The 16,766-nt window shown below is 39.6% G+C and overlaps 1 protein-coding gene across 2 annotated transcripts; it reads right to left on the bottom strand.

Moving 5' to 3' along the window:
- Positions 1-561: 561 nt before the first annotated feature.
- On the bottom strand, positions 562-16,383 carry ATF3 (activating transcription factor 3). 2 transcript variants are annotated; one of them, XM_031937339.1, is made up of 4 exons: positions 16,100-16,383; positions 8,037-8,280; positions 3,359-3,466; positions 562-2,045 (listed from the first exon to the last, which is right to left on the bottom strand). In XM_031937339.1, the coding sequence occupies exons 2-4, from the start codon at positions 8,274-8,276 to the stop codon at positions 1,848-1,850; spliced, it is 546 nt and encodes a 181-aa protein (XP_031793199.1). In that variant the 5' UTR covers positions 8,277-8,280; positions 16,100-16,383; the 3' UTR covers positions 562-1,847. The 2 variants fall into 2 exon arrangements, with proteins under 2 accessions (XP_031793199.1, XP_003767735.1); XM_003767687.3 differs by having other exon boundaries at positions 16,104-16,379.
- Between the last annotated feature and the right edge of the window lie 383 nt (positions 16,384-16,766).

Here is a 16,766-nt window from a genome sequence, read left to right as displayed (position 1 = left end):
AAATGCTACATAATTGTTAGCCGTTATTATAAGGAAACTGAGTCTTCAGGAGCTAAACTGATTTGTTTGAGATCACCTGGACTTTTAATGACAAAGTCAACATTACACACTGGACATCTTGCCTCCCAAAAGTCTAATGACTTTTCCTTGCACCATGATGACAACCATCTTTTCCCCCTTTGTAAATCAATGTCCTTCCCCCCACTCTGGACACATTGAAATGCATTTATCGATAAAACATAAGATATCACAATACATCCAATTCAAGTATAGTAAGATGTTCTGTTCTAGAAGCCAAAACTTTAAAAATCTTTGATGAAAAGTTCATCAAAAGTTGAAAAAGTTCACTCTTTGGGCACTGTTGACTTGAGAGATGTTGGTAGTTGAAGTATCACTTTGATTTGTAGATATATTGTATCTTTACTGCTAACAGAATTACAGAATTTGAAGTCGGTCATTTCTGGTAGTAGTGTTCCTTCAGAATAACGAGGAGGGGAACTGACCAAATCTGAACAATCCCCCAAATGAAAGAAACTAACACAACACTTGTGTTTGTTATTCATTTTCAGTCATATGGTTTATTAGATTGACTGGTTAAGAATATTAGGATAAATAAGATAATATTTCCTGTTACAGAAAACTGTAATGATAATATTGAATAAGTTTTAACAATCTGAGGATTTCACAGAAACATCAGAATTTTAACAGTTAGACAGTAACTGGGATACTTTTGACCAAGAGATCTACTCATAATTGCAAACATCCTGGGTTCAAAATTTTTTTTTTAAAAATTGATAATCAAAAAAAATGTATATCATTAATATCACTGTCACTAAATCCTAAATCAGGCTTTGAACAATGACTGCAGTCAGCAATGAGAAAAGGAAAAGAATATTCTTTGACTGTTCCAGCCCTAGAAGTCACTCACAAGCTAAGTTAATAGCTGAGAAGTCTAATCCTTTGCAGGTTACATGCCTTTTTTTCAAATGTTTTTATAACCATCATAACTGGGTTCACACTAGACTTCTTTTAAATAATACCCATCAGCTTTGCTCATGGTATATTGTCTGTTCAGCAAGAAAAGGGCTTTCTCCTTTGGGGCAAAGCAGCAATCACAAGGCCACTGCCCATTGCGCTAAAATGCTAACTCAGTTACTGAGTGTTTTACAAGAAGATGAAGTTAGGGACGAGTGCCCAAACCCCTCATAATCCCGATCTGAGATGAGTCATAAGAAAATCTGCACAAGTGTTATGAAAAAAAGGGGAGGAGAAGAGGGAATAAGTACAATGCTTAGGTTTGAAAACGAAGGCCTCCGAGTACAGTAATTCCTGTAACATATCAGCACATTTGGCTAGAAAGCATATCCCTGGCCACTGCAAAACACTGATAAACCCCACTGTAAGTCTGCTTTACCTATCAGCGGTCAATGGAGGGCAGGCTCAGTCCCACCCCCACACCCAGATGTACTGCTGACATCTATCACTGAAAGCCAGAGTGTTCGTATCATCCAAACAAGACAAATACAGGTACTGGACACTAGCAGGACACTAACCCATCTGGAGGGCTTGTCTGCAGCTTCTAGGAACAGCAAAGATGTCAAGTCCTAAAGACCTAGAGTTGGGGGCCCAAGACTTTCTTCCCTTAGACCAAAAGCCAACTCCCTGGATTTGAGAAAGTCACAGCTAAGCTAACAATTCCTTGTTAGCCTTAGCAAGGCCTCCTGGACAGCTCTTGATTACTAGGATCCTAGAAGTGCAGAGAAAGTTAGATCTCCGATAGCTTCGGGTTTCTTGGTATAGAAGTGAAGTAAAGGAGGATTCCTTAATCGCCTCCATATCATGTCTGTTTAACTCTGCAATGTTCCTTCTTTTATCTGTTGGATAAAGAGGTTCCTCTCATCTTCAGGTGTCCTCCCATTCTGAGCTCGGACAATACATGTTGGCCGGTGAAGGTTGAGCATGTATATCAAATGCTGTTTCTCATTCTTGAGCTCTTCAATCTGGGCTTTCAGCTCAGCATTCACACTTTCCAGCTTTTCTGATTCCTGAGGGAAAGGCACAAATAATAAAGACTTATATTGAGGGCAACTGGCAAAAGGTCAAGTTCAGTGGTCCAGACCATGGACCCAAGCAGCAGTGTCCAGCTCCTCTTGGCCAACTTTGGAAAGAGCTTTATTTGCTTCCTCAATCATTAGAGAGAAGTTTAATGATTCTTGAACCTGAGACATGCTTATTAGGTACAGAGACCATGGGTCTTAGAACTTTAGGATCCTCTTCAGGACCTTCCATGAGAATCTCCATAATGGATGGGAGTCTAACCTTTCTGAAATGGAGCTAGTATTCTAGAATTATATCTAGGTTTAGTATATTTAGGAGGTAGTAGACTCTACAAGGCTCTTTATAATCTTTATAATCAGACTCTTAGGACTGTGTCAAAGCCAAAGAAAAATGAGGACATGTATGATGGGGAAGGAAGAGAGAGAGGAGGCAGTAATAACTCAAGCTCTTAAACCAATAGATTCTTAACTTGAGGTCTGTTTTAAAAATATATATTTTGATAATTCTACTTCAATGTAATTGGTATCCTTTGTTATCCTATGCACTTATTTTATCTTTTTGAAAGTATTATTCTGGTAGGGTGTTTATAGGCTTAGACAGCTGGCCAGAGATGTCCATGAAACAAAACAAGTTAAAAACCCCTCTTAGAAGCTCTACCTAGAAACCTGACATCCTCCCAAAAAACAAAAAATAAACAAACAAAAAAATTGTCTGGCCTTGTTTTGGGGACACTATATTACTCTTCTCTGTTGAGAAGCAAAAAAGAGGCTCAGACTATATTTGGGGTACAAAAGAAGAAATTGAGAGTAAAACACCTGAAAGAACACCCAACAGAGAAGAATTTATTTAATTTTTTTTTTTAGAAAAATAATTTATTGAGGGAAATTAATCAAAGGGTTACAAAAACATACCAAATTCAAGTTGGCAGCCTTCTTTTCTAGGGAAACAACTTGAATGAAACTTCTCTATCTGTACTGACGTGCCAGGTAAGCTGGAAGCTTCCAGACTTGTAGAGACTGGTTGGTACTGATTAGGATCAGCAGTGGGGAGAATGCCTTTTTTCACTTCTCACACCTGCCTTTTTGGGTTTCCAGATGCATTTTCATTGCACTGACAGCACTATCTTTTCCTAACTCAGAAGCCAAAATTTCTATTGTTCCTACAAGAAGCTTACCTAACCATTCTCCCTAGCATAAAGGGACTAATTGGGTTTTTAAATTGATAATCTTATTCTGTGTTCTGAAGAAGCATTCTGGGGAAAGGAAGATGAGAAGCCAAAGGCTGAAAGTCAACTACTCACCTTCTGCAAACATTCTGTCTTCTCCTTTTTCTTGTTTCTGCACTTTGCAGCTGCAATTTTATTTCTTTCCCTTCTTCTCTTTTTCCTTTCATCCTCTTCAGGGGCAAACTTAATAAAACCAAAAAAAAAAAAAAAACAATCTTTATTACAAGAAACAAACATCTCTCTGCAAAATTACTACTACTTGAAAACAAAAAGAAAAATATTCTTTAAACTTAATGTTTGAAATATACTTGGTTCTGGTAGCTGGGTATGTGGGGATAGGCATAAAGGATAATGATGCGTTAAACTTGTGGTTTGGAAAATTGATGTGTGATCGTGAGCAAATCATTTAGTCATAGTCAACCTCAGTTTCCTGAGGGATTATAAGAGTACCTATCTCACTGGGTTATTATGAAGATCAAGTGGAATAACATATTTAAATGATTGTACACATATAACCTATATCAGATTGTTTGCTGTCTTGGGGAAGTAGGAGGTAAGGTAAAGTAAGGAAGGGAGAAAAATTTGGAACTCAAAATCTTACCAAAAATGAATGTTGAAAACTATCTTTACATTTAATTGAGAAAATAAAATACTCCTGTATTTAAAAAAAAAAAAAGAAATAACCTGCAATCTTTAAAAATTATATGTATGTATGTATGTATATGTGTATATTCATCATATCAATGGTGATTAATAATAGTCATACAAGCATTCTGGATAAAGTGGGAAGATCACTTTTGGGATAATTATATAATCCTTCCCATCATGAGAGGGTGACCGTGAGTTGGGACAATGACATACAAATTGTTTATCCAAGACAAGACTACATATCCAGAGAAATTTTCATTGTGAACAAATTCAACTTATCACAAAATAATTACTTCTGCCATGGCAGAAAGAATTTTTGAGAAATAAAAGTTTTTTCTTCCAGTCCTGTGGTTTTCAATAGTGTAGGAAACTCTGGTTGTGTGAAAACTACTTCCACTGAGGCAGATTAGCTATTCAATCTGTTCCAGAGTCCCTAGGGGATGCTCAGACATTAAAAGGTTTCCTAGGGTTACACAGCTAAGAAACTCATTCTTCCTGTCTATTATTCACTATAACAAACTGCTTCTATTGTACATTTCTTAACATTTTATGTTAAGAAATGCCTTTTCTTGAACTTTGATATAGTGAAAAGGATAATGGATTTGGAATCAATTCAATTCAATGAGTATTTCTTAAGTACCTACTATGTACCAGGTTAATAGAAATATTCAGAGGATCTTGATTCACAACTTGGAAGTGATATTTATTACCAGTGTGACCTTAGGTAACCTGTCTAAGCCTTGATTATTTCCCCTGAAAAATGAGTGGGTTGAATACTACATATAATTTCTAAGAATTTCATTCTACCTCTAAATCCTATAATCCTCCTGTACTGCACCATATAAGGTGACTGCCTAATTTGCCTCCACCTGGCTTTGAGATGCCCAGACTAAATAAACCAAGGCCATTCTGACTCGTCACTTAACCTTACAACAGGGGGGGATACTGTCCCCTTCTTCTAGAAGATCCCAAAGTCTATTTAGAGGGATGTTATCAGGGGCTCCTGGGACAGGCAGCCAATTTCATACTGTGTTTTTATTAACTTCATAGAGATTGTCTTGTTACCTTTGGACCAGAAATTAGAGTCATCTTAAAGGCCCACAATCAAATTCTGTCCCTAATCTCTGCCTAATGACTGCCATCATGGGACCTTATAAAGAAGTCGAGAGAAGTTCTACTAGAGAAGTCTCTGCCCCCCCTCAGTTTCTGAACATAGGAAGGTTTCAGCATGTAGGTAAATCTCTTATTTATTACAACTCATGCCCAGTGTTTTAAGGCCTAAATTTATAATCACAGTCAGAAGCTGACTGGGGCCAAGAGCTCTCCTAGTACAATTTCCCCTCATTTACAGTTGAGGAAATTCAGGTTTGTGCAGTTAAGTGACTTATCCAAGACTATCAAAAATAGTATTTGAACCCAGGTTTAATGACTCAAGAGCCAGTGATCTGCCTCCTGCCTCCTGTATGTGGCAAAGCTACTTGACAAGCACCGATTATGGAATGAATAAAAAACAAGCAAATGAAATGTGTCTTCAGGCAGGGCCTCAAACAAATGATCTTAAAGTCCCTTTCTGCTATTTCATTCAAGATTAAAAAATAAAAATAATAATAATAAATAATAAAAAATAAAATACCATATTCGTATTCTGATATCACCTGAAAGGTTTGATAGCAAATAATCCCTTCCTTTTCTTTCTTTCTTCCTTTCCTTCTTTTTCTTTCTTTCTCTTGCTTCCTTCTCTTTTTCTTTTCTTTTATTCTTTCTTTTTTCCTTTCTTCTCTTTCTTTCTTTCTTTCCTTTTTTCCTTCCCATCATTCATTCTCTTTCTTTTATTCTTCCTTCCTTTTCTTTCTTTCTTCTCTTCCTTCCCTTCTTTTCTTCCCTCTCTCCTTCCTTTTTTCTTCCTTCCTCCATCCCTCTTTTCCTTCCTTTCTTCCTTCTTCCCTCTCTCCTTCCTTCCTTATTTCCCCTTCTCCTCTCCCTTCCTTCCTTCTAACTTGTTTCACCCAGGCTTGAAGTACAAGGGCTACTCATGGATCCAATGAAACTGCTGATCAATCTATCTTTCTGTGGATAACTTGGTGTCCCCTATTACTAGGGACTCAGCGGTGCAGTAGATAGAGCCATGGATCGAGAGTTAGGAAGATCTCAGTTCAAATTTAACCCAACATGTCATTAGTTGTATGATTCTAGGCAAGTCACTTCACCTTGTTTGCCTCAGTTTCCTCATCTGTAAGATAAACTGGAGCCGGAAATGACAAACCACTCCAGTATCTCTGCCAAAAAAAGCCCAAATGAGATCACAAAGAATCAGACATGACTGAAAACTTAGCTTCAGTTTCCTTATTTGTAAAATGGAGATAACAACATCTCCCATCTAGGGTTATAAGGATCAAATGTTTATAAAGTGCTTTTTACAAGTCTTAAGACATTATATAAATGATGTGGTTATTAATTAATGCTGAACTTGGTGTGAATACTTGATTGGCTTAGACCCCTGCACCTCAGAACTCCCAAGCTTGAGAGATCTGCCTCTCTGCCAGCAAGGATGACAGATGAGTACCATACTTTCATGGCATCCTTTAACTTTTTACATATAACAAGCCTGGGAGGGAGACAGTGTCAGTGTTTATAGCTCAGAAGCTAAGTGCCTTGCCCAGGACTCTACCCAACTAGTGGTATCCCTGGTTTCAATTCAGAGTATTCTAAGAACAAGGTTCTTTCCACCATAGCCTGCTATTTGTCAGAGAAACAGTAGCAGCAGAGGTTCCAGACAAAGGTCTGGACCCTAAGTCTACACTTCATAACAAAGGCTAATTGGGCTGAATCAAGGGTAACTGTAGGGCCGCTTGCAGGCCATCATCTTGTCACCACTCCTATAAAATATAGCTTTTGAAGGCTACAAGAAAAGGGGGAAACCATACAGTTTCAAACCAAGAATTCTTAAGCAGCTCTAAATTGCCTTCTGACTCCAATATAGCTCCAGTCTACCCTTCTAGCCTCATTACACATTTTTACCCTCCACAAACTCTACAGCCTGACCAAACAGGTCTTCTTGCTGTTCTTCACACTGTATACTCCATCTCTGGGCCTTTTCCTTGATTGTTCCTCATGCCTGGAATACAATCTACATTTTCTTCTAACTCTTGGAATCTTTGAAGGTCAGTTCTAAAAGTACCTACGGAGGCTTTTCCTTATGGGCTCCTTCCTAGATGTTTTATCTCTACTCCATTACCTTATTTATATCTTGTACTTACTTATTTTATATTTATATGTATATATGTTATATTTCCTATTAGAATGTCAGTTCTCTGAAGGCAGGAACAGTTTCATTTTCATCTTTATATACCAAAACCTGGCACAGTGCCTGATCCATAAGTAAACACTTTAACTAAATGCTTGTTGATTGACTGATTGTTCTTTAGAGTTGGATCAAATTGACTTTCCCTCAAAAGAAATAAAATGCCCAGGAATGCCAGACTTAACAACAACAACAACAACAACAAAAAACCCTTTCACATAAAAATAAATATAATTCACAAAAATATGATCCTACACCATATCTCAAAAATTACATTAAAAGGATCTTCACTCTAGAGATAGGTACTTAAAGAGACTATTCCCAGAAAGAAGATTTCCTGCCCTATGGCATTCTCTCATCTTGTCGGGGGTGGGGGGGTGGGGGGGGAATGGTAGCTAAGCTTTTGTAGATATAGAAACCAAATGAGTATAGTATTATAACTAAGGAAGGTACCAAATTGAATATTAATTCACTGAGACCTGGATTATCTGAAAATATTTAATCAGAAAATCAAGACAACTACTTTGGCTTAGTCCTGGGTCCCTGCAGGCCAGGGCTTCATTCTTGACAGTAGCAACTATAAGAGGATATGGTAATTTTCTTGTATGATATTCTCAAAGATTTGGGATGGACCCCATACCTCTCTATCTCTCCTATAATAACTTCCTATGGCTCTACCAACTTATAACTTGTTCTAAATTCTTCCAGAGCTCATGCATACTGATTTTGGGCCTACTTCCTCAGCTAGAAGCCCTATGTATATCAGGGAACTCAAAAGAGAAGAGCCTTGGAATATAGAAGTACCTCTGCTTTCATGATGGACATCTCAATAGGTCTGTCGCTCACTGTGACGGACTCCAACGTAGCGGACATCCTGTGGCAGAGATGCTTGTTTTGGATGGCAAACCTCAGCTCTTCCTTGACAAGGGGGGTAAGGGTTGTGAAATCTTCAAACGCCAGAGATGCAGCAGGTGACAGACAGGGAACGATGGCTGTTGCGCTGACTTCCGAGGCAGGGACCTGGCTTGGATGTTGAAGCATCATTTTGCTGAAAAAGACCGAGACCAAAAGGAATGCCCTCAGGAATGAGCCCTCAGGAACTTCCCCTTCCAAACTATACCAGAAGCTACTAGTATTATGCTGGAAAATTTTATCCAGAGGACTTGGGGCTAAAAAACACCTTAGGGATGATTTAATATACCTCCCTCATTTTTATAGATAAAGAAACTGAGGCCAGAAGAAACCAGCCTCTGAGATTGAATCCAATGCACAGATTTTATTATGGTTAGTTGTTGCTGCTCTTAATGTTTCTTAATGTACTCAGCATAGCAAATAATATAATAAAAATAACCACAACAATAAAAGTAATCATAACTAGAATTCACAAACCCTAAGGTTTGCAAAACACTGTACAAATTTTATGTCATTTTTTCCTCACATCAATCCTGTGATGCGAGTACAGTGATTAAAATCCTCATTTTACAGATCAGGAAACTAAGGCAAAGAGAAGTCAAATGATTGGCTGTGTCACACAGCTAGGAAATATCTAAGGTCATATTTGAATTCAGATCTTCCTGATTCCCGGATATTGCATCATCTAACTTGCAGCACTGATGAGAAGGATTAAAAACTGAAACTAGGAGCATGGAAACCTGAGGTTGTGCTTCTTAAGTTCAAAAGAGCCATTACCCAGCAGTTTTTAAAGAGGTAATATATATTTTTCACAGAACAGTGGCCAACTACATAACTGCTTTCAGGATCCCCTTTTTAAAAAAAAAAGCTAAAAGAGCATCTGAAATCAGGGGAAACCTTTCAGTGGGTGAAAATAAAAGGGAAAGAACTGTGTGTGGATGGAGGGAGAAATGGGGGGGGTGAAACTTTGGTTTTTTCACATTAAAATTTATAATACAGAATAAATAGCTGCTTATTGATCTAAATTATTTCAGTTCCCTATCTCTTAACTACTTCTTACTTATCTGCTGAAGCACTTCTAAAAGTTAACCATTGAAAAGTTGATAAAATAAAGGGAAAATAAGAGGTATTTGTTTTTGCTTCCCCGGGGTTGGAGAAAAATTCCTGTTATGAGCAAGTTTTATACTTCTGGGAAGACATGCACAGGTTTGCCTACCCTTAACAAAGAGACAGACTATCAGGAGACATATCTCTGCCACTAATTCCCCCAATTATTTTACTTCTCTAGATCTCAGTTTCTTCAAATGAGAAAAAGAGGCTTAACCTAGATTCAAAAGTGTGCTGCAACTAGCTCAATACTAGGGAAAACTCAGTCAAATTTTCAGTGTGAATGAACATTTATATCTCAGAAATCAGAAAACATTACAAGTTGGTTCTACAGTTCTTCTGCTGATGATCATTTAGATTTAGGAAAGTGATGGAAAAATTGTTACTAATAAAGATCACATTTAAATTTTTTTTCCTCCAAACAAGATGTTTGTTAAAACATTTTGCTACCACAGTGCTGAAAAAGTGAGTTACTTCTAAGATACTTTGCAACTCAAAAATTTATTATTCTATTGTCTAATGCACAAGAATGAAAAATGAGGGGCAAAGTATATAGAGAAATATAGACAAACAGGATTAGAAGAACAAGCGCAGGGCCAGAGGTGGTAATCTAGGCCCCCCTCTGCCACCTACTTAGCAAGGTGATTCTTTAGACCCAACAAAATGATGGGACTGAAGCAAATGATATCTAAGGTTCCTTTCTGCTCTAATACTTGATGGTTAGGGAAGGGGGGAAGGGGAGGAAGGCACAGCTGAAAAGAAAACCTAGAAAGGATGGCCAGGATTTAATTGAGAAATTTTCAATCCTAAATCTGACGCCCTGGCTGTTGTTTATCCTCCAAGTGATGCACCAGTGCTCTTGAAAGAATGAAGCCTTCGTTCACACATGCCTGCCCAGGCGTGACTTCCTCCCTGCTGCTGCCTGTGACATTTTGTGGGGATGATTGCAAGGTAACTTTCAGGCTAGGAAGTTTCCCCCCTCTTTCAGTCTGGTCAATTGATGGGAGGAGGGGAGATGGTGGTCGAAGTAATTAGAGAAGGCAAATGAATTAAAATTTTGTTGTTCAGTCCTATCTGTGTCTTCATGACCCTTGTTATGGGTATTCTTGGCAAAGATAATAGCGTTTTTTGCTATTTTGTACTCCAGCTCATTTTACAGATGGAGAAACTGAGGCATACAGGGTTAAATGACTTGTACAAGGTTTTACGATAATAGTCTGGCACTCTATCCACTAAACTGTCTGGCTGCCTAGAGTAAAACCCAGAGACTTCATTCCTTTGGGGCATCCACTTATGTGAATTAAAATTCCCTCTTTTCATCCTTGCTTCATAAGGTCATCTTTTTATTGTTATTTTTCTCTCTATCCTTTTTTGCTTTTTGTTGAATAGATTAAGAAAAGGCTGGGGGGAAGGGGGGAGAGAAGCAGCTAAGTGGTACAGTGGATGGAGTATCAGCCCTGAAGTCAGGAGGACCTGGATTCAAACCTGGCCTCAGACACTTAACACTTCCTAACTGTGTGACCCTGGGCAAGTCACTTAACCCCAATTGCCTCGGGGGGGGGGGGGGGGAGAGAGAGAGAGAGAGAGAGAGAGAGAATCCATAAAGAAAAGAATCAGTGGGCTGAACATTAAAAGGAATGTAGATCTAAGCTGGGAGGGATCTTAGAAATCATCGAATAATATAATGTTTAATAATGCCTGTTGAATAGCGAGCAATTAACTCAAGATTCCAATAGCTATAAATGTTTAATGGTAGGAGATCTGTTTGCTCTTCTGACAGACCTAAAAAATGTAAACAATTCTGCTCCTGAAATCTGGTTTATGAATCAGAAGTGATGTACCTCTATCCTTTAATCCTATAATCTTAAAAAGCTAGAAGGATACTCCTTTCTGACAGGTTATAAACTTCCCTGAGAATCCAGTCTTCCAGAGTCACTATCTGAACATTCTCCCCTGCATTCTCCTTTTCTCCTCCCATCCCCAATGTTATTAAAAACCAAATAGTTCAGTGATGGAATCCAGAGACACCATCAGCTAACTCTTTGTTCCTAGGAATGGCTGCCTTCTAGCAGGGTAGCTCTGTATAATAAATTCTGCCAGATTTGAGAGGCGGTCCATTTTTCCACCCATCCAAGTTTATTAATGAGCACTCATGACTGGTGGTCTGCCTATTTCAAGCCTTAAGCAAAGTTTCCTTTTTCTTTCTCAGTGGAAAAAGTTGGCATTCCTAATGGAAAAAGGTGAAGGATGTCAGTGTTGTGGAATGTTTCAATCAAAAACATAGCTTTAAATGATTTAGGAGTTACAAAAATGTGAACATTGTTTCAAAGAATTCATCAATGAATACACTAGACTATATTTTGGGTGTTGGAATGAGGAATTCTTAGGGCATATCCAATCTTAGATATTTTTACTAGTTGTATGACCCTGAGTCACTTAATCTCAATGAACCTCAGTTTCTTCATCTTTAAAAAAATAAAGATAAGAAATAGGTCTTACTTTACAAGATGATGTAAGAATCATTTGAGATATTGTACAAGTGATCTGTAAAGTACTATATAAATAAATGACTATTATTATTTCTCTTCAAATAGTCTTTTCTAGAAGCTTTTACTTTTTTCTCATAAATCATAATTGTCCTCAGATTTAGGCATACAAAGAGCAAAATAAAAATTTATTTAATTATTCACTTAATTCAGCCCAAGCAAATCAACCTCTTAAAATATCCTACTATAATAAACTTCTTTAGGGGAACCATCACAGCACCAGACTATTAATTGAGTTGATAACTGTCCCAAGTTCCTCTTGCTAAGTCATCTTCACTTTGTTAGCAATCAGACTATCTGCAATGTTCTTTCTACCCAATCATAAATGGCATGACTTTTACAGTTTCTTCACTTTAAAGAAAATGAAACTCTCCATGGTTTATTCCCTTAACAGATAAACATTTCTGGGAACCTGGCTCCCACATTTTACTTGTTTAGTGGCTACAGTTACACTGAATTTTCACTTTCAATTTTCATGTTTCCCCTATAAACCTCCCCCATGAAATATTTTGCTTTATGAGATTATGACTCCAATTGAGGTATTTTATTGACCATTCATTCTACTTCCTTCCCCCAGCTATCTTGAAGAAAGGCAAATAAAACCAGGTTGGGACTCAGAAAATACTGATTCTAGCTCCAGTACTAAGCAGCTAAGATACCAAGGCAGGGAAGTCTCAACCTCTCTGCACTTCAATTCTTTAATTTATAAAATAAAACCATTAAGTTGTGCCCTAAGAGTTGGTGTAGTATGATGGATGGAGAGCTGGCCTTCAGCAAATCTCAGAGTGATTCACTAACACTAAATTATACATAATCTGTGTGAGTAGAAAATCTGAAGGCAATTTAGAAGTTTTTCATACTAAGAGCTCCCTATATCAATAAAATCCTATCTCCAGGCCCTGTCCCTCCAAATTGATCATTACTTATGATCTGATTAATTTTTAACTCACTAGAAGTAAATACCCAAAGTGGGGACCACCTACTCATTTTATAAATGAGGAAATTGGGCCTCAGAAAGATAACTTGTTCAGAGTTGCACTGCTAATAAATGGTAATAAATGTAGAAAGCAAAGACATGGATCTCATGACTTAAGAAACTGAGACAAACAGGGTAAGTGACTTGTCCAGGGTCACCCAGCTAGCAAATAAATGTCTGAGATTGGATTTGAACTCAGGTCTTCCTGACTCCAAGCCCAGCACTTTCCCACTAGCAACCCTGAAGTGTTATACAAAGAAGCATTACTATATAAATTAGGCGACCCCATTTTTAAATTTCATATCTCAAGGATTCATTTTTCAGTTCTGTTGGGATTAATCAGAGATTATTCAGTCTGGTTGCTGATGTAATTAAGACCAATTAATTAGGAGTTAATTTTAACCACCAGGCATTCATCCAGGCTTTAAGTTTTTTCTGTACTTTCGTTGACCTCTAGGCTTCCTCAACACACCCAATAAATTCTACCTTCACTATTTGCTGGCAGCAGTAATTCCCAACCAGAGTTATGAACTAGTTTCACATACAGGAAGCTGTTTCTCCCGTGAAAACTTTCTGTGGTGATGGTTGGGCAATACTGAAAGCAAATGGCCATTACATAGCCAACATTAAAAAAAAAAAAACATGAGAGAGGTATCCCACATGATGCTATCCTTTGTCTAAGAGGAGATAGAATCAAGGGTTCTTCCACTTCTGTTAATTATAATTTCCTTATTATGAGTCTCTAATCATAATTAACTTAGTTGAGCTATTGGCAGCAACCTCAGTTGCCCACTGGATCATCAAAGGTCCCAAGGGAAACATTGACAGACTTAGGTCAGAAGAAAGAGGAAAATAAAGGGAAATGACCGAGAAGGGGGGGAATGGCTACCTCAATAAATTCAGAGTTCCAAGCTACAAGTTATTTCTAATCACTGTCCCTTTTATAGAAGTATCACAGGATAATAGCAGAGCAGTTTGCTAGGTGCCACAACAGATAGACCTATGGATCTGTAATCAGAAAGAGCTGAGTTCAAATATGACCTCAGACACTTACTTGCTGTGGGATCCTGTGCAAATTGAAGAACCTGTTTGCAAATCTGTAAAATGGGGATAATAACGTCATCCCCATTATAATGTGAGGATCAAATGGAATAATAATTGTAAAGAGGACACATAGTAAGCCCTATAGAAATATTAGGCATTATTAATAGTATCACATTTTACACAGTGCTTTGGGCTTAACAAAACAGTTTCTTTGGTACCTGTGAAATAGGTAGCACAATTGTTATTTCCATCTTACAGTGGTGAAAGTTTGCGCTCAATTTTTCATCAGTCTTTTTGCTAATAAATCTCAGAGCTTTTGTTGGACCTGTAATTTTTAGATTTGGATCCTTTTTGGGTTCTGTAATTTATTTGGTTAAGGAAACTGCCAGTGAGGATATTCCCTCTACCAAAGCAAGTTAGCATCTTATCTGACAGTTAAAGTCTTAGGGAGTTAACTAGAAGATTGGGCTATTAAGCAAATTGGCCAGAGCCACAAAATCAGTATATGTCAAAGGAAAGACTGGAACCCATTAGGATGGCACTCTCTCCGCGGGACCACTGTTGCATTAATTGCTTAATATTTTGTCCCACTTCTTTTTATTTGATGCTATGACATATTTTCCATCTGGGAGGTAGAATGAGACCAAAATGTTTTCTTATTCATTTTATAGATCAAGGAAGATGGAGGTCCAAATGAAAGACTATTCCAAAATTATATAACTATTTGGGGATGGCAATGAAACTGGGATTTTAACCCTAATCACCTAGTTTCAAGCGCTGTGCCTTTTAAGCTTCCTTATCCCTCTAAACCAATGCAGAAATTAATCGATCTCTATAGGTCTTACTGTAATAGAACAGAAGGAAAAGGAATTAAACAGTAGATGAAGAGGTAGAGTGAAAAAGATGTGAAAAGAGGGAGAGACTAGAAAACAGAAGGAGAGGAGACAAAGGAAAGAAAATGAAAGGAGAGGAGAGGATTCCTTAAATAATTGCATTTGTTGCCACTCAGTGATAGCACTGCCTCAGTTTACCTTATGCCAATACAAAATAATCTTTTGGGGCACTTTTTATAATAAAAATAATCAGTAATCACCTTTGTGAACATTTAGTACAACCCTTTCCAGTTGTTAAAACCCCAAATAATGTCCACGGCTATTATCAAATTTTATCCTTTTGTGAAATAGGAAGGTATATAGTATTCATTTCCCTCTCCAGCTCCCTTCTCCTACTCGCCCCCTTCCCCTCCCCCGAGAATACTGTTGCCTCGGGAAACCAAAAGTATTACTTAAGGACACACCTATATAGCTAAGGGGGGGGGGGGGGGAGGAAGAGGAGATAAGAATAGGGTAGATTCCACAAAAATAGAAGACTCTTTCATTAGCCTTCCCAACTCTAGATTTTTAGAATGATTACCCCAATTAAGAGACAAAGACTCCTTAGATGTATAAGAAAATAACAATATATTTTTAAAAAATGAGATAGGACAAAAAGCGACTCAGCAAGAAGAAAAAGAAAAAGCACAGACGAGAAATGCGAGCCCAGACATTTTGCGGTGGCAGACACGACAATAATTTTAAAGGCTCCCTCCTCCTTCGTCCCCAGAGCCAGGAAACTGGTACTAAACTTCAAACTAAGTTTCGCTCCTCATCCCGAGAGGGCCCCCGCAGCCTCTGCGCTCCATTCTCTCCCAGGCACCCTGGGCGCCCCCCCGTGGGCGCGATTTCTCCTCCTGCGGTCCACCCGGTCCCCATTCATCCAAAGCTAGTCTCCAGACGCCTGGGAGAGGAGGAATGGGGGGAGTTGCGGGGGGAAGGGAAAAAGAGAGGAGCTAGGGATCGTCCTAGGAGTAGGGAGGGCAGGGGACGCTGGCGTCTGGGAGCGGGCTTATGAGCAGTCTGAGATACCCCTTTACTTTTCCCCTCCACCCGGCTCACGCTTCCCCCCAGTCTCCTCCCAGCCCGGGCAAGTTAGCTAGAAGAAAGCGGAGAGTATCCCAGCTTGAGGGACTGAAGGTGGGGACTTGTGGGTCTGGGGGAGTCTCACCTCCTTTCGCACCCTCTCTCCTGTCTTACACACAACACACAGAGCTGGCTTCAGGAAACTTTCTAAACTGTTGACAAACCTCTAGGACTGTGTGAACAAAGTTCCCATGAAGTTCTTTCAGCGCGGATAGGAGTCCCACGACCCCCCGCAGATGAAGGGTTCGGACCCGGTGTGACTGAGGGAGCTGAACTGGGGGTAGCTGACAGGTATAAAGCCATTCCCCCTTCCCCGGCGCTCACCTACCTTCCTTTCTCTCCCTCCTGCCCCCTCTGCTTTCTGACAGTCCGCGGAGGGCGCGGGGCTCGGGCTGTCCGGAGCTGAGAGAAGAAAGCCCCTCCGCCGGAGCTAAGGCTGGACTTGGGGAGGTGATATCGGAGCCGGACGGCTTGGAAGCGGAGGCGGCGCCTGCCCTGCTGCTGCCGCTGTTGCTGCCGGGCGAGCAAAGTTCCTCTCTCCGCCTCGTTGCTTGGGATTCTGACTAGTAGCGAGGTTGCATCACCCCTTTTTATATAGTGGGGAGTGCTGGTATTTACACTGGGTTGCCAGTCTCGAGCTGACGTAATGCTATTAATAGCTTCCCAGAGAGAACTAGCAAGACTGGGCTGGAGAAGAGGAGGACTGGGAGGGGCTAGAGAAAGGCGGAGGGGGGGGGGGGAGGGGGGCGGGGGGGCAAGGGCCCCGGGGGGGGGGGGGGGGGGGGGGGGAGAGGGGAGGAGCAAAGAAGAGAAGCCCTCTCAGGGACACACACACACATACACGCACACACGCACACCCTCTCCATAACAGGACTGTAAGTCACCCGGGCTCGACGCCAGATTTGTTCTCTTTTGCAGCTTCGTGTCCCAGGCATGAGCCAATGATGCCCAAGCCAGCTGTATGACTGAAGAGCCCTGGCATCTCTCCCTC

Source organism: Sarcophilus harrisii, chromosome 4 (genome assembly GCF_902635505.1).
Source record: "Sarcophilus harrisii chromosome 4, mSarHar1.11, whole genome shotgun sequence".
In the NCBI taxonomy this organism is placed as follows: Eukaryota; Metazoa; Chordata; class Mammalia; order Dasyuromorphia; family Dasyuridae; genus Sarcophilus; species Sarcophilus harrisii.
This window is presented reverse-complemented; position numbering and strand designations above follow the sequence as displayed.